This window comes from Mus pahari, chromosome 13, assembly GCF_900095145.1.
Source record: "Mus pahari chromosome 13, PAHARI_EIJ_v1.1, whole genome shotgun sequence".
NCBI lineage: Eukaryota > Metazoa > Chordata > Mammalia > Rodentia > Muridae > Mus > Mus pahari.
The window spans coordinates 79,224,489-79,246,586 of record NC_034602.1 but is presented as its reverse complement, the minus strand read 5'-3'; the positions used below and the strand labels follow the sequence as shown (position 1 = coordinate 79,246,586).

The window sequence follows — 22,098 nt, the reverse complement described above, 5'->3', positions numbered from 1 at the left end:
AGCTGCATGTGCCCTTAACAGCTAAGCTGTCTCTCTGGTCTCCACCACAGTATTTTGCACAGTGTGTTGAACGCATGGGATGGTTAACAAATGTGAATGTTGCTAATGTACATAAACATATTAATAACTCTGGAGTAGGAAAAAAAAAACAAGATCAAATTAAGAGCATCGCTAAAAGTTTTCTGTTTCTCAAGTCAAAATAATTCACTTATTCAGTAAGTACTAAACTATTACTGCTGATGTTATTAATATTAAGACATTATATTATTATCAATTTAAATAATTAATATTGGAAAATCAGAAAAATTAAAGTCCCAATTATAAATCCGTTGTGTTATTTTCAGTACAATTTACTGCTCAAATCAATATAAATGTATTGGGCGCCACTGCTGGCAAAGTCAGCTTTGAATACATCCAGGAGAGCCAGGAATCAGAGCCCAGTCATGAAGATAACTTTATTCGTGCCTTTCCCTCTGTTCTTAGATGTGGTACAGACAGCTCCATGTCGACCTTGAAGCCTCCACTGTGGGACCCAGCAGCAGTTCCCAGCGAGGTGTGGCCACACATTAAACAGTCTGGAGGCCTTGAATGTTCTTTAGGTTCTTGTCTCTGCCACTGCCCTTGAGAGGCAGGCTGTGAGGTAGGAGAGCTCTGAGGGGCTGATCTGGGAATCCATAGGTCATCTGCTGAAAGGGAAGGTGGTGTGGACCGGCCAGTGTTCTGCAACAGCGCTGAGCCAATGAGAAGACTCTCGGTCGACTGCCCCCTTCCAGAGCACTGATCTCAGCAATGATCCTACATCAACCCGCTCTGCGATGAGCTGGCCTCCAAGAGGGACTGGCACCTCGTGATCAGTTGAGGTCCCTAGGGAAAAGAACAGGCATGACTGTGAGAGGTAAGAAGTCAAAACTATGATGGTCCCTAAACAGAATGACTTGGGCTTCCATGTTGGATCCTGAGATGGTTCCATGATGCCCCTTCCTCTCAGTGTCAGACGTTCCCCACAGGCCTGGTGACTTAAAGGCTCAGTTAATTGCAAGTCCTTTCTCCCTTTCAGGTCATCGGATCTAAAATAGTCTCATCTCTTCTCAAGATGGTCAGGCTCTTTCGCTGCAGGATAACACACACGTACATGTACATACATACAAACAGATGGACTCATGTATACCCACACACAGATGTACAAACACACACGGCACACACACACACACACACACACACGCATCATGTGTAGAGTCTAGTCTATTAAAATCATAGGTAGCTCAGTTCTGTGTTAACCTGTGTGGAGCCGCATCTCAGAGAAAAGTTAGCAAGCACACTTCACCACACCCGACTTCTGCTGACTCACGGTAACTCTGTTCAGTTCTCACGTCCTTTGAGGTGACGAATAGCTCTGGTGCGGTTATCCTTCCTCACAGAGGATTTTACATGATTAGACTACAGAATTTCTGTGAACAGAACGCTTTCCTTGTGCCTGCTGAGACATGTTCCTATACTCTTACTGTTTCCTAAACTGTGGAGTCTCCCTCCTTGGTCTGTCCAGATTCAGCCTGGTGCTACACACTAGCGCCTCTCTTCCTCAGGAAAAAAGGGGGACTGTGTGCCAGGTTGTTTCATCTCTATGTTCTGGCCGGTGTTCTGACTCTGGCTTTGGTTTGTCTCCTTTTCCTTCTTACAGTTTTCAAAAAGGAATCTTCCTTCTAAAAGGCTTTCCCCTCTCACTGGCCTTTGAGAGAATGGCAAGTTTCAAACTCACCCATGTTCTCCTTTAGCTGACAGAACAGGTTTACACAACTGACATTACAGTCTCAGGAAACAAAGGAAATGCCTTCCGGGCACTGCCTGCAGTTGACCTCCAGAGAGCTCTTTGCAGCCTCCACAGGTGGTCAGCCAGCAGGCTGAGCCCTCTCCTGGACTCTCAGCTCCAGGAAGACTCTTGGCACACACAACCTACTGTTCTCCATCGAGTACTGAACCCCAGAATCTGTCAGCCAACACAGAAACCAGAGGCACAAACTTTTAAAGAAAATACTCCAAAATATTTTCTTCATTGGTTCCTGCATTTTAGGTGAACTTCTTTATTCATTACACAGTTTGTTTTAAAACATATTCTAGGCTTAAATACTGATATTTAATATCCTCCAATTCTCCCATTTTCTTCCATATTGGCGATGTTTCCAGCAGTTTCTTTATTTCTACTACCATCCTTTCTTCTGGCTTCTCACCCCAAGCCAGACCTAAGGACATACTGGGAAGGGTAGGGTAATCTGTCCACCTTCACAATGAGAAGGGGTTTCCGGGATGTTCTCCCCGGCACACCACTCCACCACCAGCAGCAGTGCCTGGAGCCTGCTAGAAACATGGAGTCATCAGACTCCACACAGACCTACTGAATCAGCAACCCCGTGGGCAGAGCATGCTCACTGTGTTTTAGCTGCTGTCCAGATTATACACACTTAAATCTGACCAGTTTGGCCCGAAGTGAACAAGTAAACTCAACCCACCAAGAAAGAGTCCAGTGGAACGATGCGTTAACATTCACAAGTCCTAGCAACTTTTGACTCGTATATCATAGCACTCAGATGACTTCTGTGGCCTCCTCAAATGAAGAAGAACCTCAGAAGGAACAGGGGAAGGAAAAAAAAAAAACCTTTGAAACTAATAAGTAAAAATACGCCACAACTTGTCAACCCTTACACAGACGGTCTAGATAGCCCCTAATTTATGAAAGTTCAACTTAGATTTTTTTTTTTACTTTATGTGAATGCCATACACAGTGGCGGTTGACTTTTACTGAAAGCATAAAGTTCAGAGAAGAAGCAGAAAGAAGCAAGTAGTTAAAGCAATAACGAAGGTTATTATCTTTAAAAAATATTCCTGAGAGCCGCTGCTAAACGGAGCTCTGACCAGCCCCAGCCTGCCTTGCCAAAGGTAGAGGAGCCTGTGTCTCAACCACAGAGTCACATGCCCCACCCAGTCAGGTTGTCAGACAAGCTGTCCCTCCGGTGGCTCTCCTGCATCCCTTCCTCACTGAGATGGTCCACAGGTTTGCCGAGACACATTCTATGAGACCCTCGGCAACTTTACAATCCTGTGATTTACAATCGTTTACTCTTAACTGCATACAACATTAATTATAGAAAATTGGCTTCCTGGTGGTTAGTTGTGTGTGTGCGTGTGTGTGAATGTATAAGTGTATGTACACAAGTGTGTACATGTGCATCCATGTGTGTGTGTATGTGAGAGAGAGAGAGAATGTATAAGTGTATGTACACAAGTGTGTACATGTGCATCCGTGTGTGTGTGTGTGTGTGTGTGTGTGTGTGTGTGTGTGTGTGCATGCTCACACAGTCTGGTCCTGTTCTTCCCTTTCTGAGTTCTTGAGCCCCTCTGGTCATGAAGTTCTGCTCACTGAGGAAATAAAATTCTTTTTAACCTGATCCCCAGCTTCTGCTCTCAAAGAGCAACAATTCCTGATCATGCCCTAGAAATTCCTAGAAAAAAGAAAATCTCACAATTTTCTCCAACAGAGGTTTAAACTGTCATTTTTTTTTTTTATTTTTAGTTTGTAAATGATTCTGTTTCCCTGCTCTTAGAACAGGCCTTCAATTCAATACCCGCTCCTGCTTCTGAGTCTCCCCTCCTATCTGGCACCAGAGTTATTGTGTCTAACTCTTCTATCTGTGTCTGAGTCTTCTAGTTTCTCCAAACATACATAAATGTTATGATACCCAAAGCCCAGGAACGTACGGTACGGCCCGTCACTCCCACCCATTCATTCAGTCTGTGAACTTTCTTCTAATCTCACAGTTGCAACGGGGAAAGGCTAACACTCCGACTTTTTTTTTTTTTTTTTTTTTTTTTTTTTGCGTGTTTGTTTGAATAACATAGATACCTCTTCTTGAAAACACACGTCTCTCCTCTGTGCACGGCAGCACTTCTCCACCAGTTGCACAAAATCCTCACCAATGGAAAGGAACAAGTCCTCTGCTGTGCGGGGCTTCTGCTTCACCAGGGTGCTGAGGAGCCTAAAGCAGAAGTGAGGGAGGGGCATTAGCTCCTGAGTTTGCAAGGCCACCTTATTGGTTTAGATCTGGAGCATCCTTGACTTCTCCACACCTCGACACCCTCGGGGTTAAGGATACCGAAAAGTGGCCTGTGGCCTCAGAGCGCACACGGTGTTCATCTCTCCCTTCATTTCATATGAACATTCCATCAATTCTTTCGTCTTAGTGTGATGAGCTCATCACTCTAGTTATCACTGTACAACTCGTGCTGAGGTGAGCAACTTCGTTCCTTCCCACCTTCCTTCCTTCCTAGCTTTCTTTCTTTCTGCTTAGGACAAAAGAAATTTAACTACAGGAAAAATAAGAATGAAGAATAAGAAACAGGACTCTAGGGCTATGACTCAGTCAGTAAAAGAGTCCGCTGTGCAAACATGAGCCTCTATGTGTGGATTTCAACATCCACCTAGAAAGCCAGTTTGGCTCCCTTCCTTGCCTGTGGCAGCAGCTCTGTGGGATTGGTGGAGACAGGGGATCACTAGGGCTAGCCTAGACCCAGTTTCCTTGAGAGACCATGTTTCAGAGGAATTACACAGAATATGACAGAGGGATGCAAAATGCCCTCCTCTGGCTTCTACACATGATAACATACATGTGCATATACCATACATGCACATAGACACACACACACACACACACACTTGTATAAAAACAGTAGGGAGCATATGCATCGATCCGTATTGTACTACTTATCTCAAAACCACCCTTCGCCTTTTACAAACACATTGGTAATCCCCAGTGCTCCAATGCACGCTGTAAATGGTATAAAAACAGTTTTAAGTCATACTGCTCTGACAGACTACATCTGGGTTCAGACAGGAAATAGTTCAGGCTTTTCTGACTCAAAGACAACATTGGGGGTATTATTGAGTACTAATATTAGGAGATGGGAAACTCTAGCTTCTCCCATCCTGACTCACTAGACTGACACAGGCTGCCCCAAGTGGCAGAACTGGAAGTGACAGTTGTCATGCAATGGGTATGAGGAAACCACGCGAGCTCATGCTATGGTCTATTTCTCTGCCCCCACGACACTCAGGTCTGAGCATGGATCTTTTCCCTGCCGTCTCAACGTGGGGAGCTGGCCAGAAACAAGACAGGTCACGGGGAACTCTGTTTCCAAGGCTGAAACGCTTCCTGCCCTTTTCTGTCTCTTGGCCACTACCACTCGCAAATCCCAAACATGTGTGATACAGAACAGTCCAGGGCAACTGTGAGCACGGTCACCAGCTGGGCAGATTGGGCTCTAGAAGCAAGGTAAGGAAAACGAAGCCCTCTAGCTCACCAACTCAAATGGTGCCCACAGGTCCTACAAACTCTGGGTGGGTGTCGACTATGAACCCAATATGAGGCATTAAAAGCAGATGTCCATCTTGGTGTGGTGCCTGACTAGCACGCTTCCTTAAAATTCCTGTTTCTGTCAGACATGATAGGGCATACCATGAATGCCGGCATTTGGGAGGCAGAACCAAGAGGATCTCTATGCGTTCAAAGACAGCCTGGTCTACAGGTTTAATGGTGCATACCTTTAATCCCAGTACTTGGAAGACAGGGCCAAACAGATCTCTCTGAGTTCAAAGCTAGCCTGGTTTACATATGGAGTTCCAAGTCAGTGGAGCCATGTAGTGCGACCCTGTCTCAGAACACAAAAATTCCTGTCTTCTCCACCCCCAAACCCACACCTTCACCTCACCTGAGGACACAGAATGCTGAGGGAGCAGAACTGTCATCAGTGACACAGCACTGCCCTCACCATCTTCAGAAACTTCCAGAAGACATGGCCTACATCTAAGAAGTTCCTGGCAGAGCCAAGGGAATTCAGGTCATGTCTTCTAAGCTGACATTCCCTAGCTCTAGGTCCTAGGAATTTAGGTAAAACCAGATATGGTGACAGAGAGTATAAATTAAAATTTCTTTATAGTCATTTATAATAGAAAGTGAAGATAATGTTCATGTCCAACAAGAGTAAACAGAGTCATATAGCAGAACATTACAGGGTCATTAAAATGCCATTGTGAAGAATAACTAGTCACAGAATGTATATAAAATATACACTGTAATATTTTAAAGAAAAAATATAAAATAATGGGGGTAGCGGACAGCTTTTGGCATGTGTTACTCTTCGCTGTATCTCAGCCAGTGTACCCATAATTTTATTTATAATTTCAGTGTTACGATTTCTGTCTTCACCTAAAATTGTCCTTCATTTTGCTTTTGCAACAGGGGTTTCAGATTCCTTGGATATAACTCACAAATCTGTGGGGTGAGTTTCCATCGCAAAAGCTGAGTGAGACGGCTACCTAGTGAGAGATGCTTGGTCTGGGAAAGCCGGGAGAGAGTCTGTAGTTGCCTGCCAGGTCTCCCTCCATTAGACTCAGTTCCGAATCATACAGGATTGGGGGGCAGCAAACTTGTTGAAAAAGTATCGAGAAAGTCCTGCAAATCATTAAGGCACATCAGCTCTGCCAGGGTGGACCCCGCAAGCACGTCACCCTGGGAGGGGGGAGGGACGCCAGCTTTGTGGGTGGTGGAAGGGGCTGCAGGCCAGGACTTCTCCCGGTGAGTCTGGAGTAGTGCCAGGGTGGCATGCCTAGAGAGCTTCTAGGGACCGTGGAGGAGGACAAGAGTCTCACAGACTCCCCACTGAGAGACGTAGGTGATGGCTGGCAGGGACATGCTACATAAGCAGGCTGTAGCAAAGAATAGCAGGACCTGCATTACTAATCATAGAGAACCCAAAGACTGGTGATCAGGAAGCCGTTGAAAGTGTGAGCCCACCATACAAGTATGACATCATAGACTCCTGGGTCACACATGCATTTATGACGTGTGACTCCACACTGTTGGGCTTAAATGATATTTTTTCCTCTATTTGTCTATATTTTACAAATGATCATAGTTATCTTTATCATAAAAAGAATCAATTTTTTTAAAAAAAAATCAGAACATAATATAACATAATCTTTCTTGCCAACTGTTCTGTCCGTATTCAGTCTTCATTCTTAAGTAGACCTAACCTGAGTCCGTCTCCAATGAAGACAGCAGCGTGTTTGTGTCTCTGTGCCATTTAATCTACATAGTGTGGGTATATAATCCAACCAGTTTATACCACCTTTGAATGATAATTGTCAGATTCTAACAAATTTATTATTCAGAGTGAGGAACAGACTTCTTCCTGAGTCCCAGGCCACAGGAACAGGCATACCTGTGAGTGTATTTGTCATAGAATCTGAAGCTGGCGGGTGCAGCAGGACTGGCCTGTCAGGCAGGTCCAGAGAGCCTCCTGTCTCTGCCTCTATTGTGGCAGGTGTATGAAGCTTTGCTTAGGTTCTGGAGGTGTGCTGGAGGTGAAACTCGGGTCTCATGCCTCCACCGTAAGCTCGTTATCCCCTGAGCCATCTCTCCAGACCTAGAGCTGGCTCATCCTATAATTGGAAATGTGTACACGTTGACAAGCATTTCCTCGTTTCTCTTACTCTAGCGTTCCTTGGAAAACATCAGATCCTGAACCCTGGCAACCTACACCACGGGACTTCTCTGTTTCTAAGCATGATGGAGGTGGTGGTGGTGGGGATGGGGATGTTGGTGATGATGCTGATGGTGGTGGTGGTGATAGTGGTGACGGTGGTGATGGTAGGTTCACCTGTACCTATTTTTAACTATGTTCTTCAATCAGGATCCCCTTCCCTCCTGACACTCACTCGAAAAGGGTACCTCACCCCAGCTCTCTTACATATTCAGGGACGGTCTTGACGATCCTAATGAAGTCTTCAGTTATAATGAAGCTTCCTCACGTACACTCCCCTCTCTCTTCGGACTCACAACTGCGAGTTCCCAAACAACTCCGCGACTCCACTCCTCACACCTCTCAAGTGCTCTAGTCTCATCTCTCTAGGCTGCTTTCTGCTCGCCCTTCAGCTAGTTCATGGATGCAGTTCTCAGAATGGCCAGTAGAGGGAGAAAGAGCACAAGAGCTGAGGATGGCAGTGCACCGGAAACAAGGAGAAATGGCCTTCCCTATGCATGATGGGCGAGAATGGGTCTCCCGTCGCCCGAATTCAGGACATCTGGAAATGAGGTTCAGAACGGGAACTTCAGACTCGTTACTTCTGACCATTCCGAACACAGAAGCTGCCGTTTCTGCGAGGGCGATGGGCGTGGGAGGGCTCTGCTGTCTCGCAGCAGGGCTCACCCCCACTGCGGTCACACCCAGGGGATCCTTTTGAAGCTGTTTACCTCTTCTGTCCTCTCGGCTCCTCCAACCCCAGTCTCGCCCAGACAGCCTCTGCTCCACTCATATTCTCAATACTTAAGGTTTTTAGTTTACCTTTACATTTTTTTCTGTCCGATTTTGACCCTAATTACTACCAATTTGTTTCCAGATTTTTTTTGTTCCTAGAGTTTTCAATTTTCACTAAATTATCTATCACTTCGTTTAAGCAAATCCTTCTATTTATATGCTATTTTAAATTAACTCTTACATTCGTTTTCATACTTGCTTTCAAATAGTTTCTTCGGAGCTCTAGTATCTATTTTCTTTCTCTTTTACTCGGTGCTAGGGAGTAAAGACGAGCCGTCCTTGTGCTTGGGATGAATATATACTGTATACTGCGCATATACACTGAGCTATATCCCCCAGAACTTTTCTTAAATAGTTTTTCAGATTTAGAGACAGCCTCACTACATGTGTAGGTCGGGCTGGCCTCACTCGCTGTGTAGCCCAGGCTTGCCCAGAACTCTGCAGTCCCTCTGAGTAGATAGGACTCCAGGTTCCTTCCAGCAGGCCGCTTCTATTCCCTGCTTACTTGTTACTCTTTTACTATGACCTCAGCGTCTGCTTCCTGCCCCTGTTCTGCGGTCTCAGTGAGACCTGCTTTCTCATCCCCCAGTTTCTTAGAACGGTGCAATGATGTTACAGGTCTCGTAGACTTGCAGTGAGGATTTGATGAAGTAATAACATAAAGTGCTACCTAGCTGTGTCTTGGGAACTTCTTCAAGGAGCAGCAAACTTTGCTTTCTAGAATGGAAATTAACTTCTTTCTTGTTACAGTAGCCTTTAGCAGAAATAAATACAATATTGTAAAGATACAATAAATAAATATTGTAAAGATACAATATTTAGTTAAGTGTAAATGCTATAGGCATAGATACATTTCTGTGGTCATATGCAAGTCTGCTAAGTGTTGCTCTTCACTATTCTCTACTTTCCCTGGAGCTCCAACTACAAAATAAGAATGTAACAGCTTTTCCTCATCTTCACTTAACCGTCAAGTAGAAAGAATGTGTCCATTCTTATTATTAGAGGACAGAAAGGGAGGAGGAATGGATATCTATCTATCTATGCACATATTACATATTATATGTTATATTATATATTTTATTATATATTATATGTTAATATTCTATATCATATATGCTATGTTATCGGTTATAGGCTATAATATGTTATACATTATATATTATATATCATATATTTATATTTGTCATAAATATTTTTATAAATTTATATATCATATGTGATATGCTTATATCATATATTATATAATCATATATCATAAGTCATATATTATATATTATGTGTTATATACACACATATGTTGAGGGTTGGTCTGGTGGTATGTATATAAATGTACAAATGCTAAATATTGGCTCACAAGATCTAGTTGCCCTCAGGAGTCAATTCCCAGGTTCACCAGCCTTTATTGTATAAAGCTTGCTCTCCAATTTAAAGCTATTGGCTAAATAAAAGTGGCTACAGCCAATTTCTGGGAGAACAGAAGAAGTCGGAGTTTCAGTTACTGGGCTGGGCTGGGGTAGCAGGCAGGGGCCACAAGGAGAGAAGGAAGGAGGAGGAGGAGGAGGAGGAGGAGGAGGAGAAGGAGGAGGCTGCCAGGAATCTGAGGGGATCATGAGAGAGTGGCAGAGAAGTGGACCCTGAACAGGCTGATGGAGCAAAGCTAGCTGGGAGAGACACAGTCAGCAAGTTCTTGGGGAGCACAGCTGGGAGCTAAAAATCTTGTGTTAGAAAAATTAAATTATGTTGTAAAAATTATTTAATCCCGACCCAAGGTTTCTGTCTTGCATTAGACATCCCCGACTTGGGATTGGAGGAGAACCAATATGTTATAATGATTATTTAAATCCAGGCCCAAGGATTCTACTCTGCCTTTATCATTCAAGTTCCCAGATGAAAGACACACACATAACCTACAGATTTATAAACCTTAAACAACACAAGAACTGGGCAGATATCTACCCTCTATTTTGTTAGAATCTACCTTCCTATCGATAACCCCAAGTTACTATGTACTGTGTTTCATCTTTACTGTTCTTAACCCCAATTGTGCAGCCTATGGGGACATTTTCTTTACTCCTAACTCTTGGCAGCATCCCTGCCCTCCTACACTCTCTTCTGGTGGACCACGAGACTGCAAAGCCTAAACCCCGCCCACGTTTCTTCTGCCCAGCTATTGGCTGTTGGCATCTCTATTTACCAATCAGAAATAACATGGGGGCAGGGTCACATAGCTTCCTTTGTGTCTATGTGCAAACTCCAGGTCTTGGGGGCTGTGCATTTAGCATTACAATACACAGCAAGATCAAACCTCAACAAGATTAGGGGTAATTTGCCCAGTAATTGTGCTGAGCTGATTTTTAAAAATCCATAGGACTCTGCTTTGATTATTGAGGGGCTGGCAGGGACATATCAATAACTAATAATTTATTAAAAACCATATATATATATATATATATATATATATATATATATATATATATATAGTGTTGAAAGGACTTAAAAAGTCCCCTGTTTTCATGGTGTTTTGACTTTCTGTCTTCACAGAAAAATAACTGAAATGCTATTTCATATATTGTTAATATCTAGGGATAGCTTATGTTCTTGTGTTATAGTAAGTCACTACAAAGCCTTATCTGGGGCATAGAATCACAATTCAAGAGAAAAGGGAAGGACTGCAGATGTAGCTCAGCTGGTTCGTGGTTTCTTAGCAAGCATGAGGTTCAGAGTTGGATCACCACTGCTGCATAAAATGAGCTTGTGCCTGTAATCAGCACTTTAGAGGCAGAGAAAGAGCAGTAGTTCAAGGGCATCCTTTGCTAGACAATGAGTTGAGACCAGCCTGGACTACATAGACTCTGCCTCATAAAAGATTGGAAATCACGGATTTCAAGACTTGTGCTCATTGGTAACACACTGCAATGCAGCTGTCACCCTCCACTAGCATACAAACAAACAAACGAATAAAATCGTTTCAAACAATGTTCCTAATAGTAGCTGAAGATGCTATTAGTGAATATAACATAATATAAGGTAATATCCCCAGTTCTGATGGAACACCTCAAAAGACTTCTTCAACATATAGTCTTGCAAAGTCCTATTAAGTTCTGATATCTAAATTATTCATTTTAACTTTTAACTAATTCGTGTGTGTGTGTGTGTGTGTGTGTGTGTGTGTGTGTGTGTGTGAAAAATTGGGTGCGCATGAGAACAGAAGAGGGCATCAGATCCCTTGTAGTTGTAATTACAGGTATCTGTGACCGACATCCTTCTGATAGGAATGCTGAGAACAAGGCCCAGGTCTTCTGCAAGTCCAGTGTATGCTCCTAACCACTGAGCCACCTCTCAAGCCCCATTACTGATTCTTAATAAGACCAAACTAGATTTCTTAATTGCAAGATTTCTCTGACTTCCTAGTTTAGTGTTGTTACTTTCTCTTCTAGGAAAGTAACATTTCCAAACTTCTTTAACAGATTTTTTTTTTTTTTAATAGCACACCTTTTTAGACGGATGTCTGGACTGCAACATTTTGGAAACATTATATTACAGTATCCTCTGCCTATATTTTCTTATAAATTTGCTTCATTCTCTGATTCATTAACTGATCAAGCAGGGGGTCACAACACAGTAGCTTCACTAGATAATTTACTTAATAAAATGAATTCTACTTGATTTCCAACAGAGCATTTAGTTGCCCTGTTCTTTATGCAAGAGTTACATCAGTAGCTGACTTAAATTTCTCCACAGGAGCTACCTCATGGCTAGCAAAACCCGAAGTGAACCCAGGCTTACTTTTGCTTTTCCAGTTGGAGTTCCTCGTCCTGAGCTTGGCACAAGACCTCTTTAAGGCTAATGGCTTGGTCACAAGATAAAGGTGGAGAGATGTAAGTGCCATCGACTTGCAGGTCATCAAAGCACGGCTTTCTGAAGGCGTAGGAGTCGTCGCAGCAGTGGCCCACTCCTGCATTGACAGGCTTCCCACTGTGACTTCTGCATAGCTCTCCAAGAACCAGCTTTGCCTTTTCCAGAAGAGAATTCAAGGAAGAGGGGTAAGGTTATGTGTGTTGTCTTACTATCCCTGTGAACGATCACACTTAGGTACTAACACAATCGCTTGTGAGATCCACCAGTGTTAGTCAAACATCCGTGGAATCTTTGCAAAAGCTCACCAACATCAGTTTTGTCAACTTTAAAGCCCTTATATATAACCCGGGGGACGTGAACTTAACCAGACAAGTTTGAGAGGAGACAATCCTCCCTTGCTGCGAAGTAAAGACAGTTGGCATGAGATGCCTGGAAATGGCCTCCTCTGGGAATTTTTAATTCCAATGGTAAGTCATAGATATAGCCAAGAAATGAGGTTGATTCCGGGGGACCAGAGAGAGATGGTAGACATCTCATGAGTGTGCTTACCTGGTCCTCCACGCAGGCCGACTGCAGCTCATCCCTTAATGGGCAACATCTCCTGGCAACCGCTGCCATCTTCTTCACTAATACCACCAGCTCCTGGGCAGACAGCTGCGGGGCTTTCTTAGTATAAAGCACTGTGAGCCTAAAAGAATAAAATTCTTATTCCTGGTAACGGGTACCCACGCAAACATGCATCTTCAGTTTCCCATGCTAGACAACATTATCGCTAATGTAGGAGGAACCAGGCAGGCCTTAGGTAGATCTCCTCTGCCTTGTCCTGATGGCTCAGTAATTGGACAAAATTGCCGAAGCATCTCACGCGGGCCTGGCTCCAACCTAACCCTTTTTTATTGGACTTATTGGGGATCCTGTCAAAGCTAAAATCAGACAGCTCCTCTGGACAGAGCCTCGATAAAGCTCCTGGGGACCATTTGCCAGGTGTGGAGTAGGAAGGAGCACACTGGCAGCGAGGAACCGCCCCTGTTCTCCAGGGACTCACATGCCAGTGAGCGGGGGCAGACAAGAACAGCGTGTGGACAGAGCGCTGCGGATGCTGTGAGTTAGGGGGTCGAGTCTCTTGCTGAAAATGCGGGAAGGAATTGCCTCGGTCTCCGTCTTTCTTTGCAAGTTCACATCAGAAATTCTTGCAATGATTTCAACTAAGTGCATACAGTACGTATTGAAAAACAGATCTAGCTTTTCACCTACTTTATGAGCCAGCAATGTCATTTTCGGGGACCCAAGAATCCATTGACATAAACAGTTCCCCTTTCTCTCAGTTTGGGGAATTTGGGGGGAGCTTAGCTGTTGACAGTTGCAAAACTATCCCCTTGCTTAAAGATATAAGAAGGGCTTTGGAGGCGAGACAGAGGGTGGGGATGTGGCCAGGTGATCTCTAGAGACTGAGTTAACATAAATTAGGTAAACTGGCAGGTAAAGCTAGGGCAAACTTCATTTGGCAAGCGGGACTATCAGATCATCTTGAGGACTAGTAATTGTTCACAACGAGTTCACTAATTACTGTGTATAACGTGCTGTGATCAGGGAGTGTGACTTCTTTCTGCTTTTAGTGGGCAGACATCCTGTGGTGCACATCACCTTCTGGTTTAATGCTTATTGAATTTTTAAAAAACTGGTCTATTTCAATATGACCTTGGCAAATTTAATTCAGAGTATAAAAGATGATGGTAGTGCCCATTTCCTGGAAAGGTGTCCGGAGGGAAAGTCTTTAGAAATGAGAAATGAGGACGCCTTTGAATAAGCCAGGTGAAGGGAGGGCTTGGGTAGGACAGGAGGATTTGGGAAGTCGCTGACTGTGGGGTATTATTGTTTGTTTGTTGTTTGTTTGGATGGATGGGGGTTAGATAAGAAACCAGGTTTACATTGTTTTAAGGTGATGGGTTCTTTGAGAAGAATGCCCGGGGTGGGGGGTGGGGAGGGGCTTCACAAGAGTCAGAGGAAAGCATCAAACTATGGTAAGGCCTTTCCGGAAACACAAGTAAAGGAGAATGGCCTGAATTGGAAAGTAGTGATGAAAGTGGAAAGAGAGGACATGATTTAAAGAGAAAGACCATAGAGCTGCGTGTTGAGGACCACAGACGACTAGCACTAACTGCTGCGTTCCCGATAGAAATGCGTGCAGAGGAGGCAGTTTCCACAGCAGCTGGGTGGACTGGCGACCTTGAGGGGATTAGCCTCCTGAGGTACTTGTTAGAAATCCAGAACTTTCCTCAGACTTCCTGAGTCAGAAACTCTGAGTTCGGGGCCTGGGTCCTAATGTCTTCTGGAAGGTTCTGTCACACTCTAAAGTTTGAGAGCCACACATCTAATCCTTACAGTCACCATCAGCAACTGCACACGACATAGAAGGAAAGAAAGGACTAAGCCGAAGAAAGCGCTGCCTGAAAGAACCAGGGCACTCTGTGATCCATTACTTTGGACTTTTAATTTAAACTCGATATTATGAGATGCTATGTCCTCTAAGGCTGTGCTTATAAATAGACCATTCTAGAAGACCCCGGAGATTCCTAAAGTGGCCTTTACTTTTGGATTATGCAATCTTTGATAAAGAGGATTCACTGGGCTCTCTGGAAGCACGGTGTTCGCGCTCTCTTGACAAATAACTAAGCCATCCATCGAGCTGTTGGTGGTCAAAATATTAACCTTGCCTGAAAAAACAGCCTGGTAAGTGGACCCTGGAGTCTCATCTCAACTGCAGCTTTGATTCCAAGTCTCAGACCCAAGATAAATGGTCAGATCTGCAGGTCATGGTGGCCATGCAGGGCCAGCCTGCTTTGCTCTCTTACCTCAGGGGCATCTGGGAGACTGCCTTGGGGGCAGGATAGAAACTCCCAAAGTTACCTAAATATCTGTTGAATCGGCGCAGAGGGCTGGTTAACACTCAGCTAAGGCGCTGATGAACACTCTGAGCCAATCTTAGCATCAGGGACTGACCAATAGTCTGGGGCGTCTGAGGAGCACACCTGTCCTGAAAGCTGCTACTGCCCAGCTGCTTCTGTAAGTCACAGTAAGTTTTAACGCGGTCACGGCTTTCAAGTACCACTCTTTGGAACACCTCTTTCTAAAAAAAGAGAAAGAAATAGATGATGTTGTTAGTGTTTATCCAGGGTCATAGCAATATGCCTTGAGATAAGATTACTGTAGCATTCTTCCTAATCATTTAATCAAAATATTTGCTGTTTTTAATAAAATATTCCATAAGAAAACAGCTACATTTGTTTTCTGTTGTTGTTTTTTTGTTTATTTGTTTGTTTTGTTGTTGTTAGTGGGTTTGGAAAACACAAAGGAAAAAAAATCATGCTTTTCTGAAAGAGAAATCATCACATGCTCTGTGGGAAACAAGTAGACATGCAAGATTAAGGATTCATTTTATCATGACGTAAACTCATCTTTGGGCCGAAATGCCGCATTCTATAACCACCAGGCAAATCATTCATCAAGCCAGAAAGAGAAAGGGTATAGACCTCCTTAGCTGGTTATATGTGTGTCCATTCGTTGGTTCATTTAACAATTAGGTGTTTTATATTAGCAGTGTGCACACATACACATAAGCACAAAATGCAGGTATACAGATAGTATGTGTGCTAAGGAGTCACAGTTTAATATAAATGTATATCAGTCATGGTTGTAAAGCCACAAAGTACACTGAGACTCTGAACCAAATGGATTTTCAGAGCTCAAGGTAAGTCCAAGTGTTCTCCAGCCACGCACTGAAACAGGCCCCAGTAGGAAGAAAGCGTTAGTAACCTTGCAAGCTCGGCTCTTAGACAGGAGCACACACCTCTTAGCACGCCAGCGCACTGTACCTTATCCTAATAAGCAGTGTTTGGCACAGAGAAAATTCCCTCAGATTTGCAAGCTGTTGACCTGGATTTAACTCTTATCCCTGTCTTTACTGCCAGTGTAACATGAAGCAAATTGCCTACCCACCCGAACTGCTGTCCTCTTACCCGCAGAATGCACGCAGGAGCTGCAGTGCTGCCTGACTTACCAGGCTACCGAGAGAGTCAACTGGATGGCACGGTAAGGCCTTCCATGCAACCGCTGCCCACACATGCCTCTGCATAGTGCCATAGTTGTAGATCACTGTGGACGCTGTCTTAGGGCTGCTACTTCTGTGGTGAAGCACCATGACCAAAGCAACGCGGGGAGGAAAGGGCTTATTTGGTTTCTGCTTCCACTATTTATCATCAGGGAAAGCAGGAGCCTGATTTAGAGGCCATGGAGGGGTGCTGCTTACTGGCTTGCTCCCCTTGTCTTGCTCAGCCTGCTTTCTTATAGAACTCTGGACCAACAGCTCTCAGTGGGACCAAGGCCCCACCCACAACGGACCAGTTCAATCACTGCCTGCCTGCAGCCTACTCTCATGGAGACAGTTTCTCAGTTGAGGTCCCTCCTGTCTGATGACTCTGGCTTGTGTCAAGTTCACATAAAACCGTCCAGCGCAGAAGCCTCACAGTGATATTTTGAGGAGGTGCACGGTAGCGTAGCCGTCTCTCTAGAAACAGAAACACCAGCTGCACCCGCTTGAACCCAGACACAGGTTTTCCTCTTCAGCCCTGCTTTGATCTCCTCTCTCACCACAATCTTCTATGTGTAAGCCATCAGTTTACACTATCAGAAGTCAGACCTACCTAGGCCCTGGTAATCCACGGATAGCTCCCAAAGCTAAAGCTATGTACACTCTAGCTTCTCCATAAAAGTGCACGCCAAGAGCTGCTACCTGCAGTCAGGCAGACTGCTAGCCTGAAAGGGAAGCAGCTTCCACACAACAGGGCACCCAACCAGGCTCTACCACCCTACTACTGTGTCAAGCCGCCTTCCGCATTCATTTCAAACGGGATACTACAGGCATCTCCAAAGACAGTCTGTAAGACAGACAAGTCTCTATGCTGTGATGATCCAGCTTTGGGTAAGAGAGGAATCTTACTTCTGGCCTAGTGCTCATAATTAACCAACAACATGGAAAACTTGTTTTACCAAAGGAAGTGCTTATAACAGCGCTAGAGCATTCACTGTTTGTAACCACTCGTGAGGAACATGTTTTTTAAAAGTAGGTTAAGAAAGGAATTCACCCCAGGCTGGTGACATTCCAAGGGGTTTTCTAGCTTGCAACATTTCTCCAGGACACGTTTGTATGTTTCAAAGACTCTTAAGGTCACGGGAACCGCCAACTCCAGGTGTCTTCTTGAGTATTCATAAAGAAACCTGTATCGTAGGAGACACATGAGAAGACAAAAGTTAGAACTCAGAGGCCGTGAGATTGTGTTTAATTTTTTTTGTGTGTGTGTTTTGTTGTTTTCAAAAAGCCATGAAGACCATGAAGTTGAAGTGACCCCCATTTAGAAACCTTGGGAAGCTGTCAGAGGTTTCATTATAGTACGATGATAAGAAAACCAAATCAATAAGCTCATGTGATTTTCCAAACCCGTGTGGTATCAGATGGCAGACTCAGAACTTGAACCTGAAACACATTGGCTGACTAGAAGGTTCTGGCTCAGACTCTAGAAACTTCCATTTGAGATCAGTTTCAAGTATTTGTGTGTTAAAATGTATTCTACAATTACCTTTGGGACTAAATTTTTTTCTTTAAAAAAAAAAAAAAAAAAGGAAAAGACCTCCTGTGAATGTACTTTTCAGGCATTAAATCACCATCTCTCCCGCCCCCTTTCAAATAAGCCATTAAGTGTGAGTGGTCCAGTCATCAACTGTACACTCACCAAAAGAAATGATGACTCACCAGTCATCACCTGGCTCACCAAAAGAAATAAAATGGGGGCTGCAGAGATGACCCAGTGGTTAAGAGCACACACCGCTCTTCCAGAGGACCAGAGTTGGTTCCCAGCTCCCACATACAGGAGCACACAACTGCCTATAACTCCAGGTCCAGGGGGATCTGGCACTGCTAGCCTTAGTATGCACAGAAACACACATACACATCAATAATAATAATAATAATAATAATAATAATAATAATAATAATAAATAATTTAAAGGCAAATACAATGGATTCTAGAATGTTTTCAAAACACAGGATGACGATGAAGCCTTTGACCCATCCTCACAGACCGCCTCGATTTCCAGCCTGGGAAATGAAACTACTGCACAGTGAGACTGAGCAGGCACCCACAATGCTCGACTTCATACGCCTCCTGCTCCTGGATCTAGTCAGCACAAGTTCGTTGGCTTTCAGTGCCAAACGCAAGTCTAGGAATTCACGAGAGTGGGGTTCAGATAGTCGTATTGGATTTTATTAGCTAGGATCAGACACAATTTGTAAAATATAAGTGAGGTCTTTGAACTTTGAGGAAAACTTAATTCTCATGGCTGCACACTTGACTCTGGAAGCAATTTTGTTGCACAATTATTGTCTTAATATTATGTATTGAAAACACCTTGCGCCGGGTAGTGGTGGTACACGCCTTTAATCCCAGCACTTGGGAGGCAGAGGCAGGAGGATTTCTGAGTTCGAGGCCAGCTTGGTCTACACAGTGAGTATCAGGACAGCCAGGGCTATACAGAGAAACCCTGTCTTGGAAAAACAAAGAAAGAAATCACCTTGCTTTGATATGCACAAACTTACATCCACTTCTGCATGGCCACAATGATGCTAATGTCCCGACTCCTCAATGGCTAAATGCTACGTGTATTTGATAGTGTATATTAAGTTAATTAGAATAGAAGTGCTAGCTGAGAATACTAATCTGGTCCTCTTATTTGTCTCTAACTCTCTCATCCTAATGTCTGTAACACTTTACTACCACCACACTCTTTTTAAAAAAGCCTTTACATTCATTGTCAACATTTGAGAATAAAGGACCCTCTAGCTTCCCTTTCACATACTGTTCCAAAGCACCTGAACCCACGGTCCCACACGGCATCATGAGTGGCCCTGAACAACTTCAGACTCCGATTGGCCAGACTTTCCATCACCGGCACCGTTTACATTCAAGTTTGCAACATCTCCCAAACGAAGCTGTAAGTCACTGGAAGGAAAGCTGCCTTACTCCTGTCCAAAGGCATCCTGGTTGCCGCTGAATTGTTCACACACAGACCGGTCTTCTGTAAACCTTGTGAGCTGCAGGGGTGAAAGGTCAGGCTTGTCATCATTTTCTGAGTTGATGATGCATTCCCCTCGGAATGGCTCTGGCTGTTCACAGCACTCGGCAAACTTGCTAGATAAGATGGCCTGGTTAGAGCAGGTGTAGTTCATAAGCTGGTGCTGGGGACAGGAGGGAAGTCATTCTTTGATTACTTTATCCTCGGTTTAGTTTCCTGTCATTAGACTAGCAGAGGAGCATTTGATACCGCACACACACAAACACACACACACACTACTTTACCCTAGGCAAACTGAATCCCAAAGAGACATTCATCATTAACTCCTTTTGGAAAGAAATACGTGTCTATTTGACCTTACATAGTATCTCAAACTCTATTGAAAATAAAGGAGGAGACAGAGTGTGTCAATGATTCCATGTTTAGCTCCAAAACTATAAGCCAAGGTTCTATTGTCTTCCTGTTGTGCTTACTGTAGGGTCCCTGTGTGAGAAGCACTTGTCTTGGAAGACATCATGCTCTCTCTCTGCTACTCAGTGCACTCTGTTACTGTCCTAATGCCAGGTCTGCTGAAATGCACGGATAGTCACTTATACGTATGGATTAGCTAGTCTCTACACTTAACAAATTCATGATCTACTCACGGAGTCAAATAACTAAACAAAACAATCATAATATTTAGGGGCTCAATATGATTCTTCAGCATAAATCAGAGAAGCTTACAGTCCAGATAGGGTGGACCATCACCGTGATGGTCTTCAACGATTCAAGTCACGAAGGGACAGTTAGAAGTTAATTTGAAACAAGTGAAAACATCTAAAATTCTAGAATTATTTGTTCTCATTGGTTATATAGAATCTTAGAGGTAAGAAAGTAAGACATGGTTGGGAAAGGGTCATTTGAAAGTTGTTGAGAAAATTAGTTAAGGCTTGGTTGGACTAGAGTCGTCTGTTTGGTAGAACTAAAAAAAAAAAAATTTTTTTTTTAATAAAAAGGAGCAAAGGGCCTGAGGAGAAAGGATCTGGGATTGCTTGAGAGAGGGGGAAGTAGAATTCGCTGAAGCTCATGTTCATGGGCAAGAGGAGATGAAGCTTGCCGCTGAAGTGTGAAACTGAAGAACTTCCTGTGGCCATTGACTTCAGAATGGCTTCAAACATCAATAAGGCTTTTACAGGGAGATTTGCCCCAACACTACTGATAAAGTCTAGGAATGATCAACTCGAAAGTCTAAGACCGAGAGTGGTACCTGGAAGCAAATTGTGGGTCAGTTTGTGACTCTGAAGGACGCATGCGTGCTGGTTCACTGGGACGCTGGAGTGCTCTCTGCTGGCTCTGGCTCCTTCTATCGCCCTCCTGTTGGGGAGGAGAACTGAGTCTCCCCCAGGAAGCAGTTCCAGGAAGGAAGCACAGCTTTTTTACCTTCTATTTGCAGCTTTTTTACCTTCTACTTGTGGCTTCTGGCGTTGCCTTTAGCATTAAAAGTTACTGGGAGGAGCGTGATGGGAGAGCAAAACATTGAGATCCTCATTAAAGAAACCTGTTGTTCTGGTTTTTTGAGACAGGGTTTCTCTGTATAGCACTGGCTGTCCTGAAACTCACTTTGTAGACCAGGCTGGCCTCAAACTCAGAGATCCGCCTGCCTCTGCCTCCCGAGTGCTGGGATTAAAGGCATGCGCCACCATGCTCGGCTTAAGAAACCCGTTCTTAAAGACAAATAGGAAGTCTTTCTTCATCTGGACTTCATCTAATGAACAGAACGTGCTAAGGAAAAGTCTGTACAATACGAAAGTGTGAGAGGTGGTACTGTGGAAATGTCTGAGAAAGGGTCATATTGTGGAGGCCTGATGCTTTTGGGTAAGGGTAGAGGTAGGTGTGGGGATGGGAGGGTGTGGGATGCGGATAGGGGTAGTGGGTGGGGGAAGGGTGGAAGGTGGGGGAGTAAGAGAGGTGAGGTGGGGGTAGGGGTGGAGGATGCTTTTCACCCTAGCTAAGTACTGTCCTTTATTGCCACCTCCAGACTGTAATTTGGGGAACTTTCTTACATCCTTTCTAGTCTGCAAAATGAGTAACCAAAATGCTCCTTGCTAAGACAGTGGGAAATGAATGAACTATTTGTCAAGAATAGATGTTCTCGGTGTCGTGAGATGGTCAGACTCGGGCCTGGACACTAGCATTTAAAAAGTTAGTCTCGTAGTGATGACCACACCGTCTTCGATTATTGTCCCTACGGGGCTACAGAGTCAGAGAGAAGCTGAGTGGACCTTACTGGGTCCTAGTGCTTGACCAAGACTATTAACTTATAACAATATCAAAGATTAATGTTGGGAGTAAACACACTCCTTTTGGTCTGTATGGAGCTGTGAATCAAGATGGTGTAATAGGATGTGATAAGGGCTGGAAACAGTAGGCAAAGCTTGAAGACACACAGCAATCACTGCTGTGTGCAGAATGAAGCTCTTTCCTTAGAGTGGTAGGAGAAATGATCTACTCAGGAGAGAAATGGATTAAGATGACAAGAACTGTGGAAGACAGCACATGAAAGAAATGATTGGCTTGGAAGTTTTGATTGGTGGAGTAGCGCCAGTTTAGGGTATAAAGGCCCTAAGTTCAATCCCCCTACACCAGAAAGGGGAAAAAAGAGTAACTTATTTTTCTTTTTTTCTTTTTCTTTTTTTTTTTTTTTTTTTTTTTTTTTTTTTTTTTTGGTTTTTCGAGACAGGGTTTCTCTGTATAGCCCTGGCTGTCCTGGAA

At 43.9% G+C, this 22,098-nt stretch overlaps 1 protein-coding gene across 6 annotated transcripts in view; it reads right to left on the bottom strand.

Moving 5' to 3' along the window:
• Positions 1–344: 344 nt before the first annotated feature.
• Positions 345–22,098, bottom strand: part of LOC110331038 (alpha-fetoprotein-like) — a 38,662-nt gene continuing 16,908 nt past the window's right edge. For 3 of the 6 annotated variants that reach the window (XM_021211364.2, XM_029544962.1, XM_029544963.1), the window contains exons 8-14: positions 19,296–19,510; positions 17,364–17,496; positions 15,252–15,349; positions 12,772–12,910; positions 12,151–12,377; positions 3,896–4,028; positions 345–864 (exon numbers count right to left, since the gene is read on the bottom strand). In XM_021211364.2, coding sequence (XP_021067023.1) covers positions 796–864; positions 3,896–4,028; positions 12,151–12,377; positions 12,772–12,910; positions 15,252–15,349; positions 17,364–17,496; positions 19,296–19,510 — 1,014 coding nt within the window. In that variant the 3' untranslated portion in view covers positions 345–795. Of the gene's footprint in view, positions 865–2,504; positions 2,617–3,895; positions 4,029–12,150; positions 12,378–12,771; positions 12,911–15,251; positions 15,350–17,363; positions 17,497–19,295; positions 19,511–22,098 lie in introns of all 6 variants that reach the window. The other 3 variants (XM_029544961.1, XM_029544964.1, XM_029544965.1) reach the window with 3 other exon arrangements.